Source organism: Oncorhynchus clarkii, chromosome 12 (genome assembly GCF_045791955.1).
Source record: "Oncorhynchus clarkii lewisi isolate Uvic-CL-2024 chromosome 12, UVic_Ocla_1.0, whole genome shotgun sequence".
NCBI classification, from domain to species: domain Eukaryota; kingdom Metazoa; phylum Chordata; class Actinopteri; order Salmoniformes; family Salmonidae; genus Oncorhynchus; species Oncorhynchus clarkii.
Genome location: NC_092158.1, coordinates 69,033,635 through 69,053,266, shown reverse-complemented (window position 1 = coordinate 69,053,266; position 19,632 = coordinate 69,033,635). Strand labels below are relative to the sequence as shown.

Below are 19,632 nucleotides of genomic sequence, written 5' to 3'. Positions count from 1 at the left end.
TAGAGGTGACCTGATAATTGATTGTATATGGTAGTTAAGTGTAAGGCACTTCCATTATTCTTTCCCTTTATCCTTAGGATTGGATCAAGTAATATCATTGTGTTTTGGGTTAACTTGTAACAAACAGCAGCAATTCCAAATTCTGTTCAGGTCAAATTGTCTATGGTCCCTGTTCAGAGTAGTGCACTATGTGGTGAATGAAGTGCCGTTGGGGACACCCCCAATTTTGCATTACTGTCACTTGCAAACATGATCAACCTGTCATGTTAATTTCTGGAGGGACAAGATTAATTATGTTTTGCTGACTTTCCTTTTAACCAAGATGGATCATTATTCTACACACACACTCAATACAAGGGTATAAGGTCAGTAGGCACAAGTGACAGCCATTTACAGAATAACATTGAAAGGAAAGGTTACATCATTAAGTACAATATAGATTTTTATTAGTTGGATATTAAGAAAAGCAGGTTTTAATGTTCCCAATTCTATATTCAAGTTGCAATTCTTATAACTTCAACACATGACATGATGTAAATAGCCAAGCCCATGAGGACAATGTTACACAATCCAAACTAGTGTGAGAACCAAAGTCACTGCAAAAAATACCCAATCTCAAATCAAAATGGAAAACAGCTCATATCCAATGCTTATGTATTGGAGAAAGTAAACAGTACAAAACAGTGAAGCCAAGTTAAATTGAACCTGATTGATTATGTCAATATAGAAAGATACATTTTTGGAAGTTGATCTCACCAACCAAGTGTTGCCATGGAAACTGAAGTCATCACAGTGCATTACAAACATTTGCAAGAAACAAAATACAGACCAAAGTACCAGAACTGCTTGGGGAATGTTTGATATCATTTTATTGTTTTTCATAGCAATGGAAAAATATAACCTTGTACAAACATCTTCGATTCTCATTTTAACAGCTTGGTGAGTGACCCTTTTCCAACTAAGTGCACCTAGAAACCAACAAATGGGAACTGAAACAAGCCCAATTCACTAGTTCATGTAGTTCAAATTATAGATTTATTTCTGAACTGCATACTGTAGGCAAGTATGTGTTGGCTTGTTGTATTTTACCCTGATGAGTAGTCTAAATTTGGCACTCGTTTACTCCTTGCTCATCTTAGCACTAAGAAGATGTCAGTGTTACATGTCAAATGTAGTTATCCCTAGCCTTGAATGATCCTGATGCACTCAACGCATAAGTCCTCACCGATTCTTGTTAACAGGGCTGGCAAGAAAGGGTCTTTATCTACAAGCCCACACTGAAGATGAAGAGAAACAACTGATGCCATTAAAAATAAAAATGGTGAACATTTGTCAGTGATTCTCTTGCAGGAAATAAAGAAAACCTTCTTGCCAATTCACTCAAGTGCTGCCAATAAATCATCTACCAAGCCCCCACTGCCCTCTCCCAAACTGCATCAGAAATATATCTTACTGAATTTGCTTGAAGCTTTATTATTTATTTGAAATAACCAGGGGGGGGGGGGGGGGGGGGGTAGAGACAGTGAATCCCCTCCCTCACAGACACACTCCATCATCCAGGCTGATCAGCTCTACCCCTGCCACGCTCTGGGGGCTCCATGCAGGGGCAGGCTGGAGGATTGCAGAGAGGCAGGAGACGAGGGGGGGGGGGTAGAGACCGCCCGCTCATCCCCCTCGTTTCGTCTTCTTTCAACTCCAGCAGTGATCCTTTGGGCGCATTTCCAACACCCCAAAAGTGAGCTTTTTTCGGATTCCGGTTCAGTTCACGTTTGCGTAAAATTGACCATCTCCATTTTTGAAGTCCACAACCATATAGTGCTTGAAGGAACCAAAGTCAAGGGAAAAGTCTTCCACAGATCGGTCAAAGAGCAAAATAGTTGAGTTCTTTCGTATCATGTTGTGTTTGTAATTTTCCCTCAAAAGAGAACCACATTTTGGCAGTTCATTTCGCTCTACTCTGGTGATCCTGTTGTAGACTAATATTAGTTTTTCAGAAGAGTTCTAGAACTAGCCGGCTACAGCGATCCATGTTTTTGTGTGGAGTCCTTGTTGTCAAGTCAGAATCAGTCCACAGGTGGCCGAAGAAGAGGGTTTTGGGGGAGGGGGCAAAGGAAGTGGTGGTGGGGGTTCAGGGGTGGGGCGCTGCTGGTCTGCCGGCGACTGCTGGAATTGTACTCAGAAGGTGGTGTGACGTCGATCCTCGCTCACTCTCGCTCTCACTCTCACATTCTCAGACACTCATCTCAGCACACGCTTCACTTCTGCTTTAACTCGGACATGACGCAAAAGACAGAAGAAACTCCAGTGGGGTGTTTTCATTGTTGTCTAGCTTATCCCCAACAAGCATGAACTCTGTAGAGGGAAAATAAGAAAGGGTTATTTGCTGTAGGAGCCAAAGTTCTGTGTTCACGTGCTCAATGCATGTAAAGTGATCCTTCTCATTTGGCTGCTCCAGTGAAATTCTGGTGACTTTACACGATACATGCGCTTTCATGAAATCACTAATTGTTACAATTTCACACCATCTCCGAAATAAAATGGACAAGACTAGCATTTCCTGCATAAGTATCTCCCAACGCAACATTAAAATTCAAAAAATGTACATTGTTAAAAAAATAGATATAATTCTCCCTTGGCTATTCCCTTGCGGTTTCATGGTGCCCTAGAGGTGCTGTACGGGGGGGTGACTGTCAGTCAGTAGGTCATTAAGGTCAGTAACTCACCAGGCCTGGCTCTTGAGCTTGCGCAGCTCCTTGGTGGCCCATGTGGCCAGCATCTTGGTTATGGTGACCTTGGACCTCCGTCCCTCCGCCAGCAGGTCGTTGATGAGGGGCCGCAGCTCTACCAGCTTCAACACGTCCTTCCCAAACGCCGTGCACAGGTCTCTGAGGAAGGGGGGGTTTAACTAAGCATGTCACAGGAACAACACCATTTACATACTGTAAGAAGAAGCAGAGGAACCAGTTTAACATTGATCAAGTCGCTGGGAACACGACTCCGATCTACCTCAACTCCTTTTCAGGCCTCTTACTGACAGTGTCTGTGCAGGTTTCAGATAAATGCTATTAAGCATCAGGGTTTAAGAGTACAAGATCTAACAGACCAGACAGGTTTTCCTTAGATTAAAAAACATTTTAAATTATAATTCAGTGTTTTTCCATGCATCTTAGCCCAAGCTGCCCCTAACATTTTTATGCTATGTCGTACCAAAAGCATCTTCAATATTATTGTGATCCACAAAGCAAGCATCACTACCACTGAGATAATCCTAGTTGCTTTACCCTATAAGTCCGGCGGCGTTTGCCACCACGCCATTAGAGTGGTCCTCGTCTTCAGCGATGTGATGGATGAAGGACAGGATGAACTCCACTCTGGGCTGCACCAGCATCACGTCAGCTACAGGTAGGACAGAGCGCGGGACAGAACGATACAATGAAGACAATGTTACGCACAATCATGAGAATTAAGACGGCGGTGACAGATGCCTAATATTCCATCAAAGTGGCCATATTCTGGCAAAGAGGTGATTTAAGGATGCTTGTTAGGAAAATGTGGCACACTACAAAGTCCGAAAATCAGCAAATGCCACAATGTGCAAGTGTGGGGTCTCGCAAAGTCCAGTGTAGACAATGGCAGCCCTGCTACCTCGTGAACACTGGGTGAAATAGACCCTGCTTTACTCTGTGACGGCCTAAAATCCCAGCTGCCACAGCTCAGAGCAGCGAGAGGAACAGGCGTCAGCGGAAGGACTCAGTCTCCACTGTAAAATCCTACAATTGGCATCTCAAGACAATATCAATACCATAGTCAGCAATACACCAAAATACTAGATCCTCAAGATCTGTAGATTAGTTATGATGCTGGCGGCTAGGGGACTCACGGTGCACATTCTCCTTGTCTCCCTTCAGGCCCTGGATGATGCCAGTGTAGGCCTCCAGACAGCCCTCCCGCAGCTCGTTCAGATAGTCCACCATGTCATAGTCCGTCTGCCAGGGGGGAAGGAACCAACACACACAGCAGGTTAGAGGGACGGAGGACAGACCGCATCGAGGTGCACAACGGTCATTTGATGAATCCAAAAGGCCCTCAATAAGAGTAACTGGTCAATTAACACATTTTGCTAGACTGAACCATTGGCCACCATATTACTAATTAACTCTGGAAGAGGCAAGCTTAACAAGGTTGCTCAAGGAAGAAACTTGTGGGGTCTCGCAAAATCCAGTGTAGACAACGGCAGCCCTGCTACCTCATGAACACAGGGTGAAATAGACCCTGCTTGACTCTGTGACGCCCTAAAATCCCAGCTGCCACAGCTCAGAGCAGCGAGAGGAACAGGCGTCAGGGTCAAACGAAACAAGGGGATGCCAATGTGGTACAGCGCGTCTCCATCTGTTCTACCTTGTCGACTTGTGCCTGCGACGCCTGCTGCAGCGTGTCCAGGACGATCTCCAGGTACTTCTTGAACTCTCCTCCGATGGCCAGGGCAATGTCTCCGAACACCGACAGGATCTGAGGCTTCACCGACCGGTGCACATTCTCATTCTGCGGGGGGCAACACCCACGTCCTTAGTACTGGTGACAAACTGCATTAGTGTCCACAAGACTTAACCTACTAAACAAAGACAGTTGGAATTAGAACCATTTTCTTTCTGATAAAACCTATTTTTTTTGGTGTCCACGATCAGCTTGACACGAAGGCATTTGCATGTCTCTACAAAATAACCGATCCATAAAACTGAGGCTGTAAATTTTTTTATTTTTTTATTTCACCTTTATTTAACCAGGTAGGCTAGTTGAGAACAAGTTCTCATTTGCAACTGCGACCTGGCCAAGATAAGGCATAGCAGTGTGAACAGACAACACAGAGTTACACATGGAGTAAACAATTAACAAGTCAATAACACAGTAGAAAAAAGGGGAGTCTATATATACATTGTGTGCAAAAGGCATGAGAAGGTAGGCAAATAATTACAATTATGCAGATTAACACTGGAGTGATAAATGATCAGATGGTTATGTAAAGGTAGAGATATTGGTGTGCAAAAGAGCAGAAAAATAAATAAATAAAAACAGTATGGGGATGAGGTAGGTGAAAATGGGTGGGCTATTTACCAATAGACTATGTACAGCTGCAATACGACTCAAGTGTATGGTCCTGCACATTCCAGGACCAATAATGGCAGCCTCGTCATTACCAACACAGGTGGCAGAAACTAAAGTGCAACTCACCCCCAGGTTCTCCAGCAGGAGCTGCATAATCTCGTCGCAGTAAGGCAGGATGTTGGACATCAGGGCCCGGCACAGGTCACACACCAGGCCCACCGCGGCCAGACACACCTGGCGAGGGAGAGAGAGAGGGAAGGGTGGGTGAGTGAGTGAGCGTTGTAGCTAGGTGAAATAATCGAGTGTTGACTCTTACAGCAAGCATTACTAGAACTTAGCTACTAAAGCAGTGCATTTCAAGTGTTGGGTCCAGCAAAGTCCAGTGTAGATAATGGCAGCCCTGCTACCTCATGAACACTGGGTGAAATAGACCCTGCTTGACTCTGTGACGAACTAAAATCCCAGCTGCCACAGCTCAGAGCAGCGAGAGGAACAGGCGTCAGGGGAAGGGAGGACAATTTATTTTATTTTTTTTGCTTTAAGAGATTAACATGAATATAAATCCTTGAAAAAAAAAGAAAAAAAGAACCCACTTGATATTCTGCGTAATTCTTCAATCCAATTCCCAGGAAGGGTTTAAAGGCATCCATGTATTTCTGAAAGTCAGCACCCAATACTGAGGAAACATACAAGACATTACAGAACAACATGGTTACATGCACACAATAATACGATTGTGAACAGTAGGATTAATGACAATTAACATTTCAAATGCTTTGCAAGAAGAATATCCTGTACATATGGCCATATCTAAATTCCGTCTCCTTGACGGCACTTTGATCAAATGTAGAAATCTTTTGATCTTCAATCAAAATAAGCTGTCTCCCATGTTATTTTTGGGAAAACCATTTGAGTCGGAGTTTCGGACAAAGTTTCGATTGAAAACTAGTTCTAAGATTCATACTTTGAGTTTGTCCAAACTCAGGCATTCGAGGGAGGCTTGAGTTGCTGGTGCTAGCACAAGCACAGATCAAACACACAGCTGGAACACCGACTGAGCCGTTTCTAAAGCCTAATCTTTCAGAGAGATACCTGGGTTTTCTGAGCTGTTTTAATAGGCTTATGTTGACTTTGATCGTGACCGTACAGCGATTAAGATCAGCAGAGTACGGTGTTTATATGACCAAAGCCATAACACCACATGTTTAGTGTGCATGTAAACGTGCTCAGTGAGGCATGTGACACTGGACATGCGACACACCATATACATACTGTAAGAAGCGTGGAAATCAGTTTAACATTGACCAAGTGGCTGGAAACAGGTCTCAGATAAATCCTATTAAACATCAGGGTTTTCAGCGTTTTGAGTACAAGATTTTTCATCACAGACCAGATACAAGGTTTTACGGCTTAGATTCACAAACATAATTCATCCCACTAAAATGGGTGGAGGGTGTGGGTAGAAAACCCATGTGTGTGACTTATGTAAAACAAAAATTAATTTAAAAAACTTTAAATTAACCCATCCACTACAGTGACAGTTTTAAACGGCTCACCTTCCACCAAGGTTGAGACGGCCATGAGTGCATCCTCCTGTACGCCCCCGGAGCCGGCAGTGTTCTGGAACATTCTAAGCAGCGAGGCCATCACCACGTCGGAGATCTGCAACGCGTCCTGGTGCTGCACCTTCCTCAGCACATTCTACAGAGAAGTGGGGGGGAAAGGGTTAACCTAACATAGCACAGGCTAACTTGAACGTCATTTAGCTACTTTGAGGAGAAGTGGGAAAGAGGATAAGTCAAACCCAGAAGTTGTTTCCTTTCCCCATAAAGCCTTCTCCTTTCCTAGTATGTTTTTGATCTTCCTAATTAGAGTCATTTCAGTACATGATTTCTGATCACAGACCAGACCAGACGTCTCACCTGCAGGGTGGCACACAGCAGGGACTGGAGGTCGTTGAACTGAATTCTGTCCGACGTGCTCTGGATGTGAGACTGCGGAGAGAGAGAACGCATGAAAAACAGATTATTCAATGGGAGTTTATACAATATAGAGAAGACTCCAAGCAAAATGTATAATAGTTTAAAGTAGGTCTCAGATAAATCCTTAAGTAAACATCAGAGGTTTTCAGAGTAGTGAGTACATAATTTCTCATCACAGACCAAAAAGGCCACCCCCCCCTTTTTTTAATAGCCATCCATCCCCCAATCCATCACTCCCATCCCGCCTCTCTCGGTTGGGACCTACCTCCATCTGCAGGACCTGCTGCAGGCGCTCCATGATGACCAGGGTGGTCTTCTGCACGGCTGGGTAGCAGTCCTTGGCGCTGTTCTTCACAATCTCCATCAGGGCCTCGTAGGCCGCGCTACGCAGGTTGTTCTGGTGACCGTCCGGCCTGGTGGACACAGAGGAAGAACATTAAATTCACTTAAATCATTACTATGCAGCAGCAGCAAAACAATATTATACAAAAATGTGTACAAAACATTTGGTGCACTTAAATACATAAACCTGATCGAACTAGGACAACGAGACTGGATAAGAGACTCTCAGCCTTCAACAGAGTATGTACAGCTAAGGGCTTCAAAATGAATTCCTGATGAAGTACATTTTAACACCATTCTACATCTCCAAATGCATTTTTGGTCTCAGATATTGTGGTAGGGGTTATCCATCACACGTTCAGTGTGGTGCATGATTCCTCATCACAAACTAGAGAGAGTTAGTCTCTAGCCAACTCTAGAACTCCTCCATACAAAATGTCTAGCTTGCCTAGCCAAGTGGAGAGGTTTCTAAACCTCTACAGACCTGACAATAGAAGGTGCCGTTCCAACCCACTGTCCTGCTTACCCGCCTGCGGTTTCTGGACAGTCCTGCCTGCGGTTTCTGGACAGTCCTGCCTGCGGTTTCTGGACAGTCCTGCCTACCTGTCTGTGGTTTCTAGGAGTTTCTGGACGATGAGTTCGAAGGAGGAGGAGAGGCAGTAGGTGGCAGGCTCCTCCTGTTCCTCTGCTGCATCTGTACCTTCGTACGCGGCTTCCGCCAGGCTGGAGAAAGCCTGAGGGAGGGAAAGGGAGAGAGAGGGACGGAGGGAGAAGTTATGAGGGCATTCATAAGAAAACCCATGAATCATTATTTTTGGTCCTAAAAAAGAAAAACATTTCTAGCAGGTCTCAGATATTGTGGTAGGGGTTATCCATCACATGTTCAGCGTGGTGCATGATTTCTCATCACAGACCTGACAGGTATCTCTCTCAACTACAGACACTTTGATGCAACATATTCCACTCGAGTGGGGTGGACTGAGATTCATTGTTGTAATTGAGCAAGTGTCTTTGTACTGTGCAGTATATCGTTGATGCTTATGGTGATATAAATTCTTATCTGTGGGATTAACAAAGAACTACTGCTACATGTGGAGGCCCACAAGAGGACCACAATGGAAATAAGCTGTTCAACTTCTGGCATTATCCTCAATGATTTTAAATGCATTGTATATCAACGTGTTGAATTAGGTTTTTAAAAACAATGGTAAAATACATAAATTAGCGGCTCTAGCTTCTGTCTCACCCAGCAGACGTTGGACGCAACGCGTGGCTCGGCCCCCAGGCCCTCGATGAGGCACTGCAGCAGAGGGGCCAGGTACACCTCGTTGATGGCCGCCTCCGGCAGCAGCTCACAGATCCTGCCCACCGTCCAGGCCGTGGTGTCCCTCACCACAACACTGGAGTCCTTCATCAGCTCAATCAGCATGGGCATCGCCTGGGAGGGGAGAAACAAGAGCAGACTGGTCGTTAACCACAGTAGTGTCAATAAGCAGAGGAGGGGAGCAGCGATACATGAAGTCTCCCCATTTAAGAGCTTTGAGATTCCATGAAAAGCGCTATAGAAATGTAATAATTCTAATTTATTCATTATTAAAGTACTGTTAACCAGTGTTCAAGAGTAAAAAGACAGGCATGGATGGGCAGAGAAAGACAGGTACTGTTAATATAACTGCAGTATTCAGGTGTAGCGAGAGGCATGGACTGGAAGGAGCGGGAGGGCAGTGGGCGAGATTTTACAACAGTAGTGCGCCAGACTACAGAAACAGGGAAAGGGCCACCAGGGATTGTCTCATTGTCTCAGAGCCTCTACAGCAGGGGTGGGCAATTCCAGCCCTCGGGCCTGATTGGTCACAGTTTTGCCCCAGCTAACACACCTGACTCCAATAATCACCTAATCATGATCTTCAGTTTAGAATGCAATTTGATTAAATCAGCTGTGTTTGCTAGGGACGGAGATAAAGTGTGACACCAATCAGGCCCCGGAGGACTGGAGTTGCCCACCCCTCGTTTACAGAGCAGGGCTGGGAATTCGGTAGTGGGATTTTATTGCGATTCGATGTTCCAAACATATTGTTCACCATATGTCTGCTGCAGAGGCACAAGAGAGAGCCATGAGAAAATAGGGTTTGATCAGTCATGGAATTAAGTGAAGACAAAAATGGTCTCCATACTTAAAGATGAACAAGCTATGAAGGAAAAATACAAGAGTTAGGGTGCAGGTACAGCCAACTAACACAAAAATATTGCAATTGTCAAAATGATACAAGTTGTCAAAAATAATATTCCGATACGCAACTATCGACCCCCCCCCCATCATCACTACTACAGAGAAAGTCTAAATGCAGATTTACTGAACTTGTCTGTGCAGGTCTCAGATAAATCCTATTAAACATCAGGGTTCTCAGGGTCTTGAGTACAAGATTTCTCATCACAGACCAGATACAAGGTTCCACTGCTGACATTTCTTGCTTCATATATTTCCGTTTTATAACAGAAACAAGAGTATTTTATTGGACAACGTCAGCTAGTCCCGTTTGTCAGTTTTCTTGAATTTGGTGTCTAGTGAATGACAGGTTTCAGCGGTGTGATTATAGACACTTGTACAAGCTTATCACCAGCTCACTCTGAGACAAGCACCCAATTCAGTTATCAGTTCAATAGGGCTTAGGGGTCCCAAATGGCACCTTATTCCTGACATAGTGCATTACTTATGTGCCCTGGTAGAAAGCAATGCACTAAATAGGGAGCCATTTGAAACACAGCCACACACACACACAGCCATGAAAGAACATGGTGGTTCAGCTGATACCACCCTATTCACAGCCTCTCCAGTCCACCCTACTTGTGAGTGAACATGTCTGTAAATACCCGATCACCCTCGCAACAACTTAGGTCTGTGGTTCATCTAAAGAGAAGACAATTCATTATGTGATGGGCGTGCAACACAAGGAAACTGAGAAATACTTGCAGCCTAGAGATGACCTTTGCAACAGATACATTTCTACTTGGCCACAAGCTATCCTCTTCCTTGCTCGCCACACCCATCAGACGGTGGATTGTTAGTACACGTTAGTCTACGCTGCTGTCAAACTCCACCGAAACTTCCCCTTGGGAAAATCAGCAGTATCAGGAAGTAGGTATCCTTATACAGTGGTAGCTGGTGTAGTTACCTGCATGAAAAGGGGCTTGAGCTGGTTGGGCCATGCCTTAGCGATGTGCAGTTCGCGAACGAGTCGTTCTTTTTGAACTAATCTTTTTACCGACTCGAGACGCATGACTCGTTTTTCCTGGGCGACTGGTTCATTTTCGTCTTTGGTTTTGACCTGCTAGTACTGGCCGCAGCGAGTCCTACCTACACCGGGAATAATACATGCTCCCCTGGCTCAGCGGCTCCAGAGATGTGCGCCGACCGTCGGTCATACGCGCACAGGGAAATAGATCATAAGCGCCGAGAAGAAAAACACATGTTTCGAATTGGTAATTGATCGCATGGTGCAAGAACGACGGCGATTCATTGATTATTGAACGTCATTGACACAGCTTCTTGTTTTAGAACCAAAACATACACAGCCTCTGCTCAACAAACTCAACCTGGAGAATGAATCGTTCTGGGGGCTGCAGTTTGAGCATTGTGCTCAACGCCCACAGAAGACGTTTAAACAAGAGTCATTCACAATCTAGTCCGGTTGCAGCCACAACTATACCCCGGTTCAAATGTATGAAGAAACAATCTTAGTTGTGGGCCTAGCAATCAACCAGTGTACACTGTTTAAAGCACAGTTTCACATGTCTCAATCACAAATGACAGCTCCAATAAGCCCCTTACGGTGAACGAGACGCTTGTAGAATCATGACTCGAGTTCTCAGTTCAACGGTAGGGGGGGGGTCCTGCGTGCGCGGGCCATTACGGACTCAAATGAACAAAAAGGCGTCTAGCGAGTCGTTCCTTTGACTGAACGAACGAAAATATCTGAGTCAGTCAAAAGAACATCCCATCACTACTATGCGTAAGATGCAAAGCTAATTTCCTAGCAGATGGTCTCCTCTATCTGATATGTTAGTTTATAGCAGGCTCTCTGGTTGAGATCGTATGGTGGTGTTGCGTTCATGGTATGTCTTCATGTCTAATAAAAAGCTGGAGCACACCCAGAGAAAATTAATTTGAGTAGAGGTGCTGACTAACGGCAAATAAAATGTAATAGTAGCATCATATTAAATACATATATATAAAACTCAGTAATTTATTGGGTAAACCTACGTTTCAGCATCACTGTGCCTTCTTCAGGGTGATGTCATGAATGCTTGAACCAGGTTATGTTGACGAAGACTGCAACCACTGACATTAGTGAGGGGTTGTATCATAATTATGAGGTTAATTAGAATGAATTGAGCGAAACTGTTAAAATAGTAGTTTACAGCATGTTGAATATGTGTCTTCATGTGGTGAAGTTAGTCACCTGGATGACGAGGGGTTTGAGCTGGCTGAGCTCGGGCCCCTCCAGGATGGAGCCGAAGGCCATGACGGAGGCGTCGCGGTAGCGCCAGTCGGGGTGCTTGATGTGCTCCTTGATGAAGGGCAACACGTGAGGCACCACGTCGTCCTCGCAACACGTGGCCAGCAGCATCAGGCACACGCCCGCCGCCTTGCACGGGTTCCAGTCGTCATCGTCGTTGTTCTCATCCTGAGGAGGAAGCGAGGGGGGTGAATGAGAGGAGACGCATTTACATGAAATGCTATGACATTGAGAAAGGAGGGATAAAAACCAATGTCACATGACAGAGGAACATGGGGGGGGGTATGAAAGGAATCTACTGGACTTGCACATAGGAGAGGTGAGAGGAAAGACAGGCATTTACATAGAGATGACCTGATCGTGTACACAGGGGCAGGAGATCCAGAGGAAAATAGCATATATTTACATGAACAGGTACCTGTAGCATATGAACAAGGACGTTGAGTAGCAAAGGATACAAACAAAAGAACAGATACCAACACAAAGGACAGACAAACTCAGCTAGACAAGTCCAGTGCCTCTCATTAAAGCCCCTAATAGATAGACTGCCATGGCATGTACAGAAACACTCACACCTCCCTGCCTGACTTCACATGGTACACTTGGACTAATTATAGAAATGGGTGGTAGGAGTAGCACACTGTCTTCCTGGGGAAGCATCTGTGGTATTAAGACACAAAATGTTGGTGTCTGGATGGGTGAGCCCCCCTCCCCCTTAATTCGGACTGGTTGCACGTCTATGCAGGTCTTCGATTTTGTGGTAGGGGTTATCCATCACTTGTTCAGCGTGGTGCATGATTTTTCATCACAGAGCAGACAGGTTTCCCTAGGAGTCAGAATCTTCATTTCATCTAAAGCTGGAGAATTCTGCCAGCTATTCTGCCAGCTGTGGTGTTTCAATAGAGATTTTAATACCAGTAAATGATACATCCTTATCAATCATCCCTAACGTGTAAATGAAGAGGTTAACGAGGTGTAAAATGACTGCCGCGGGCTCTTCTCCTGCGTACCTGCTTGGTGAGTGTCTGGGTGAGGATGGGCACCAGGTATTGCAAGGCTCCTTTGGCGTAGAACTTGCTGGTGTGCTCCGGAGGCCGGCCCTGCTCCGATGCCTGGGGAGAGAGCGAGTGGTACCAAGCTTAGAGGAATATTGACCTTTTTGCTGTCCATTGTATGCATTTTGCATCTAACAAACCCCCTCGAGGTAAGGATGTCAGCCTAATGGCTGAAAGTAGAGTGTTAACAAAATAACAAGGTACATGCAGGTCTCAGGTAGTGGTAGGGGTGATCCATCAGGCGTTCAGCATGGTGCAGGATCTCTCATCAGACCAGACAGGTGAGATAGATCATCACTCAGCAACATGGCTAACTGGGACCCTTTCTGGTGTTATATATAAAACATATTTACATTCGTGGGCTGAAGTGTTGCCTTGTGTTTAGTTTATAGAGTTTAAACACGTTTGGAAGTGTGTGTGTGTTGGGGGGGGGGGGGGTCCTCACCTCAGTCGCTTCGATGGCCAAGTCCATCTCCTCGTCGCACACGTTCGACCAGAACTCGATTCCTTGTAAGGCAACTTCATCAATGTCACTTTTCATGGCTTCTATTGTGATCTGTTCGGGGTAAGGGAGGGAGAGGACAGCAACCCCCCAAAAAAAGGGGGGGGGGGTTCAATTTAAAAGGAGCGTCCTTGATACGGACTACTGACGTCCGTGCAGGACTCAAATTGTGGTAGGACGTTATACATCAGGCCTTTTCGGCGTGGTGCACGATTTCTCACCACAGACCAGACAAGTGGTCAACAAGCGACAATACAATATCAGTAACTGATAAGGTCTACCAAGACCTTGTTCGAAGTTCTCTGCCTTAGATGTGCTTCTACTTTCTGAAGTACCTAAAGATCACAGAGCAAGACCAAGTTGTTGCATGGGGGTTGCTTACCGCAAACAGTGCTGGTCCCATGTACGTTTCCATGTACTGATAATACAAAGACATTATCTTCACCAAGTTCTGTAAGGCAGCCACTCGTACCTGTGGGAGACAGACATCGCATTCCACCAACATTGGTTAAGAAGATGATTATTGGCTGAAAGCATGGAATAAAATGTGCCAAAAAAAGGTTTTAAATAGAAAAGAGAAACTCACGATACTCACTCTGGTGTCTGGGCACTGTGTGGCCTCGCAGACGACCTGCATGATAAAGTGCCTCTCCGTCTGGAAAACACAGACCCATTCACTGTTACGACAGGCACATAGACAAAGCATTTGAAACCCAGCCTTGTGCGAAGGTCTCAGATATTGTGGTAGGGGTTATCCATCACACGTTCAGCGTGGTGCATGATTTCTCATCATCAGACCAGACCGTTAAGTCGATAAACAAGCTCAGATTTGTCCATTTCGTCTTTCCATTTTTGGGGTCACAGCATGTGACAAAGGAGGAACTTAAACACTAACATAGTGGGACACAGGCAGGGCAGGAGACACAAACACACCTCTTTGTCGAAGTTGGCTTTGGTGAACTCCAGTGAGTTGAGCAGTGCGTTGGTTGCAGCCAGCTTGACGTTGTTGCTGGGCTCCTCCTTCCTCATGCCCTGGATGATGGCTGTCAGGATCTGGTTGGCGTTGTCCTGCAGCTGCTCAGGGTCCTACGGCACAGGGGAGGAGAGAAGACAGTTGTTCGTGGAAGCTACGTCTGCTCTGCAGTGGAACAGGCACATGAAAACACAGACATCAAGTTAGTCTAGGTTCGATTTTGAAATGTTGTCTTTGTGCAATTGAGGACACAATGTCACAAGTTTCATATTACAGTAGTTTGACTTTTAGATTATAACCCCCGTGTCCCTCATGTAGTGTGTGTGTCAGGAGCACTCACTATATCCTGGCAGATGTATCCAATGGCCTCCAAGGTGGACTCCTTCATGTGCTCGGTGCTGCTGGGGTCCGTCACGTTGGCCACCAGCTGGGGAATGAGCTCGGGCCACTGTGTGACGGGGATCTCTGCGCAGGCTATGCCGGCCACGCACTGGGAGGCCGAGCTGGGCCGGTACGTCTCCGTGCCCAAGGTCTGCAGAACCTGGAGGGGAGTGAATCAACTGGTGCATTTGGCTGGGTGAGGACATTGGTTTTTATAGGAGCCAAGGGCTTTAGAAAAATAAGTAATTTGGCTGGGTAGGTTTCTTAAGGTTAAATTATCGAAGAGTTATCAACTTCAGCACCTGGATCCTCTTTCCCCCAGGGGATATTTGAATGAAATGATTGCCACTGTGTAACCCACACTGTCACTTAAAACCGTAATATAGACTTTAATATACTTCAACCCCAAAAAATGAGGGGTGGTGGGGAGTCAGGAGACCACAAAATCCTACTAAAGCTAGAAAGTATAAATAAATCTGCACTAAGAGGTGGAAGAGGAGTTTCTCCTTACAAAGTTCTTGATTTCCCTCCGGGCGTTGGCGTCGATGGCCAGCCATCTCTGCTGGTAACGCGTCTTCACGTCCGGGTCTTTGGAGGTGAGCGAGTTCTTCACCTGCAGTCCTGCGGCCACGCGAGCCACCTGGGTGTTGCCAGGGTTGGCGAGCACCTTGGAGAGCTCCACCAGGAACGTGGGCTGGAGAAAGGGAGAGTGAGTGGGGAGAGATTTTTAAAATGTATTTTTACAAATCAGGCCATAAGATGGTAGTGGTTTAGTAAAACCCAGGTAAGAATAAAATTGTCATCACCACAGTCTTTCAGTCCTTGGCATGAGTAAGATTTCACTGCAGTGACACTGAAATGTTCAACAGTTACATTCAGCAACTGAAGGATGTAGGAGGCTAGCAATCAACAGACATGACGGAGCAGGTTCGTATGCAACAGCAAAACAATTTTGACACTAAATTCCGTTCATGCTGCAGTCAGTGAGTGACAGCAGTGGCCTCCACAAAACACTAATGATCCATGTGTGGTAGTTTTTAATCAGATCTGTAATGCGTTTGTGTAACCAAAACAACAAACTGCTAAATTCATACAAGTCCTGCTGAGTTGTTTGGGTCTGTTTTACATATACAATGCCTTCGGAAAGTATTCAGACCCTTGACCTTTTCCACATTTTGTTACATTACAGCCTTATTCTAGAATGGATGAAATAAATAAAAATCATCCGCAATCTACACACAATACCCCCATAATGACAAAGCGGAAAACAGGTTTAGACATTTTTGCAAATGTCAAGAAATTTACCGAAATACCTTATTTACCTACGCATTCAGAACCTTTGCTATGAAAATCAAAATTGATCTCAGGTGTATCCTGTTTCCAGTGATCATCCTTAAGATGCTTCTACAACTTGATTGGAGTCCACCTGTCGTAAACTCAATTGACTGGACATGATTTGGAAAGGCACACACCCGTCTATATAAATGGTCACACAGTTGACAGTGCACGTCAGAGCAAAAACCAAGCCCTGAGTTAAAAGGAATTGTTTGTAGGCTCTGAGACAGGATTGTGTCGAGGCACAGATCTGGGGAAGGGTAACTACAACTTTTTGCAGCATTCAAGGTCCCCAAGAACACAGCAGCCTCCATCATTCTTAAATGGAAGATGTTTGGAACCACCAAGACTATTCCTAGAGCTGGCCGCCAGGCCAAACGGAGCAATCGGCGGAGAAGAGCCTTGGTCAGGGAGGTGACCAAGAACCCGACAGTCACTCTGACAGAGCTCCAGAGTCAAGATCCTTCCAGAAGGACAACCATCTCTGCAGCAGAAAATTAGAATAAAGCTGTAACAGAATGTGGATAAAGTCAAGTGGTTTGAATACTTTCCGAAGGCACTGTATACTCTGCATTGTGACCAATTTTCACTATAAGATTTCATCTGTGGATACCACCGGTGACCCATATTCCAGATCCCACTAGTGGGGCCTATGAGGCATCAAGTATCTAGCTTGGCGTCACTAACCAGGCTTCCTGGAGATTGAGAAAGTATGTCCAGATATTTAGATAAGAGGAAATCTCTATGTCCTTTAGCTGATGGATCAAAAGACAGATTGGGTTTAATCACAATGTGGTCTTCAAAAAAACATTTAGCAAGACTTGTACCATGGCATCTTCTGACTACTGATTTGGGTAAAACTCCCGTAATAGTTTTTGATCAGCCTAGCTAATTATGTGACTGATCATTAACAGAGCTGCACAGTCCAGCAAACAGCGCATAGACCTTTGAGGTGCTTAGTGGTTAAGAGTGTAGGGCCAGTAACCGAAAAGTCACTGGTTCGAGCTTGAGTACCCTGCAGAATATACAACACATGTAACACATGGACAATATAGAGTGAGCAAGAGAAAGGGTAAGTGTCAGATGTAAGTAGAATGTCAATTCAAAATGAGCCCTGCACACCTTGCATAACCTAGCTTTTTCTGAGGGGATCTGCCACTGCCCAAAATAGTAAACATCATAGCATAAGTGTTCTAAAAAGGCAGAGTGCATACACACAAGCACTCATATAGCAAAGCTATATAGCTACGCAAAAAATGTAGCGCAATGACAGATTACCCTTACTTCCTCTTCTCTAGCCAGCTAGCTACACCTGCTTGCTTTCTACTCCAAAAATGCAATGACCATCTGTCAGTGGGGGACGAGTGCTCTTGCTCACTACTCAACGCTTATCAGGCAGCTTTCCGTTTAACTATTAGGTACATCAATATCATACTTAATCAAATCCAGCTATAGGATTACAACATGTTAGCCACATGTGTTCATATCAAAGCAGGGTAATCCTGATCTATCACTAGCAGTGTACTCGTTTTCGATGCCGTTTTTTTTGTTGCTCAAGTGATATTCAACTGAATGAATTCAAAAATCAAATAAAAGAGAATTTGTCGTAATTTGGTTTGTGCCAAGTGATCATGCCGAGGTACTGGATGCCTACATGGGTGTAGCTGGTGTGCTAGCTAGGTAACGTGGGTTAATGCTAGGTCTCCATTTATTCGCGAAAGCTGAGGTGTGTTACGTTGCTGCCATAATGTTAAGATGGGGGAAGGAACGGTCCAGTTGAAAACGCCGGCAATTCAATGCCCTGTCTTTCTGGCGCCAGACCTGAATATGATATGAATAAATTATCCGTCTGACTGAAATGTGTAGTTATACAAACCAAATTCTCAATTGCCGCCTGCTCCAGAAACTTCTGTGCCGCTTCCAGTTCATTTTGATCTGAGGGGGCGAGGGGGGAAATGTTAGAGTTACACTATGTGAATAGGTAGTGCACTTGCTGGTTAGCCACAACATGAAGCAGCAAAGTTAGCATACATCTACAATTCCTAGCTAGCTAGGCTACCACGATTAGCAGTGATCACATTCAATGCTACTGCGGTAATCTATTTGGGAAATTGTGGGTGTTCATTTCATGATGAGATATTAGTTCGTTAAATGAAACAGCCAATTTATCAAGCCTTACTCGTTAGAAAGGTGACCCATGTCATGCAACATGCTGGCTCCCGGGGATGCGTTGCTCACTAGCGGATAGCTTACTTGATGGCAAAAATTGAGTTAGCCATCGAGCTAATCAACTCATATCCAACTTTAGCTAACATAGTTAGCTGCCCTAGTTACATCACCACGGACAATGCATACACACGGACAAGTGCATACTTCACTAGCTAGCTGGCGTATACGACCTAATAAAGGTTTACACGATCGAGTACAGGCCTATTCTATTTTTTTCCCACATCGGCACATGCTAGCTACATTACATAGCTAGACTGTAAAGTTAGCTGGCGTGCAAGGCAGGGCCGACTTAATTACACATGAGTGGCTAGCTAGCCAAGATAGGTAACTAAACGTATCAACCCAGTAAAAACATGACATCAAAATGACAAACTATGTGGGTGACAACTTTTTCAACGGATAATAACTTTTTAACAACTGGCAGCTCTGTCAATGCCGCCCAGATTGAACTATTAACGATGCTAAAATTTAGCGAGTTCATAACAGAAAGCCGGATCCGCGGAGTGAATAGGCCGTAACATTTGCAGCCTAGCTAGCAAGGCACTTCACTACTCCCCTTTTCTGATTTAACTTTCACCCGTAATCGTTATCAAATACAGATATGTCAAGTTGCTGGCCCTAAACTCTTCACATAGCTGTTAAAGATGAGTATATGGAACTGTATAATCACCCGGAGAGACAGTTTTTTCGAGGATTGTTATCAGCTCCATTCTGTCCCAACCACTCTTAACAGAAGTCGCTAGTTAGATTGCCGCGCACAACCCCGGATTTTATTTATTCAGTGTTCAGCCAAATGTAACAGGACCGTGTGGATAAAACAATGAAAGCCGGTGAGAAAAACATACACGCAGGGTAACCTCCAGCCGATTAGTTTACTCTGGATATGCGCTATTTCCAAACGCGGAACCTTAAAACAAGTTGTTTAAGCAGCAATGCCGCTTGTCCATTCTGTGGTCGGGAGGGGAAAGGCCTTGTTTGACTCCCGCGGAAGAATATCACACGCCGCTGCTATGGCATTTTAAAAAATTAAACTCCTCCCTCTCTCCTGCGCGTGCATATGCGCGCACCTTGTCTGAAGATAAATATATTCATTTTTAACCAAAACATTTAAGGTATTAGCCAACTGTTGTATAATTGTCGAAGTTGTAGCTTTGATGTCCTGTACATAATCAACCATACAATTATCTGACTTCTCAGTAAATTCTAAACCAAA

General features: G+C 44.9%; 1 protein-coding gene and 3 non-coding genes across 6 annotated transcripts; all 4 read right to left on the bottom strand.

The window, feature by feature from the left end:
* Positions 1–424: 424 nt before the first annotated feature.
* LOC139421118 (importin subunit beta-1-like) lies at positions 425–19,423 on the bottom strand. Of its 3 annotated transcripts, none has more exons than XM_071171671.1 (22): positions 19,090–19,423; positions 18,067–18,125; positions 15,367–15,549; positions 14,815–15,015; positions 14,435–14,587; positions 14,088–14,156; positions 13,884–13,973; positions 13,445–13,555; positions 12,955–13,056; positions 11,888–12,112; positions 8,674–8,865; positions 8,031–8,161; positions 7,351–7,498; positions 7,026–7,097; positions 6,660–6,804; positions 5,697–5,779; positions 5,230–5,337; positions 4,399–4,542; positions 3,881–3,986; positions 3,282–3,396; positions 2,724–2,885; positions 425–2,352 (listed from the first exon to the last, which is right to left on the bottom strand). In XM_071171671.1, coding segments are annotated over exons 1-22 (2,640 nt in total). In that variant the 5' UTR covers positions 19,130–19,423; the 3' UTR covers positions 425–2,351. The 3 variants fall into 3 exon arrangements, with proteins under 3 accessions (XP_071027772.1, XP_071027773.1, XP_071027774.1); XM_071171672.1 differs by having other exon boundaries at positions 14,097–14,156; positions 19,090–19,409; XM_071171673.1 differs by having other exon boundaries at positions 14,097–14,156; positions 19,265–19,405.
* On the bottom strand, positions 3,597–3,740 carry LOC139423302 (small nucleolar RNA SNORA79). The gene has a single exon (XR_011635854.1). It is a non-coding gene; the product is annotated as a small nucleolar RNA SNORA79 (small nucleolar RNA).
* Positions 4,198–4,341, bottom strand: LOC139423303 (small nucleolar RNA SNORA79). Its single transcript, XR_011635855.1, has one exon. It is a non-coding gene; the product is annotated as a small nucleolar RNA SNORA79 (small nucleolar RNA).
* LOC139423300 (small nucleolar RNA SNORA79) lies at positions 5,462–5,605 on the bottom strand. Its single transcript, XR_011635853.1, has one exon. It is a non-coding gene; the product is annotated as a small nucleolar RNA SNORA79 (small nucleolar RNA).
* Positions 19,424–19,632: the final 209 nt, after the last annotated feature.

Excerpts from the sequence above, each read along its gene's own strand:
- LOC139421118 (XM_071171671.1), bottom strand. The coding sequence starts at position 19,129 with ATGGAGCTGATAACAATCCTCGAAAAAACTGTCTCTCCGG. Across the intron at positions 7,499-8,030 it reads CTCCTAGAAACCACAGACAG|GCCGGACGGTCACCAGAACA; the intron begins GTAGGCAGGACT and ends TGTGTCCACCAG. Across the intron at positions 5,780-6,659 it reads CGTCTCAACCTTGGTGGAAG|TATTGGGTGCTGACTTTCAG; the intron begins GTGAGCCGTTTA and ends ATGTTTCCTCAG.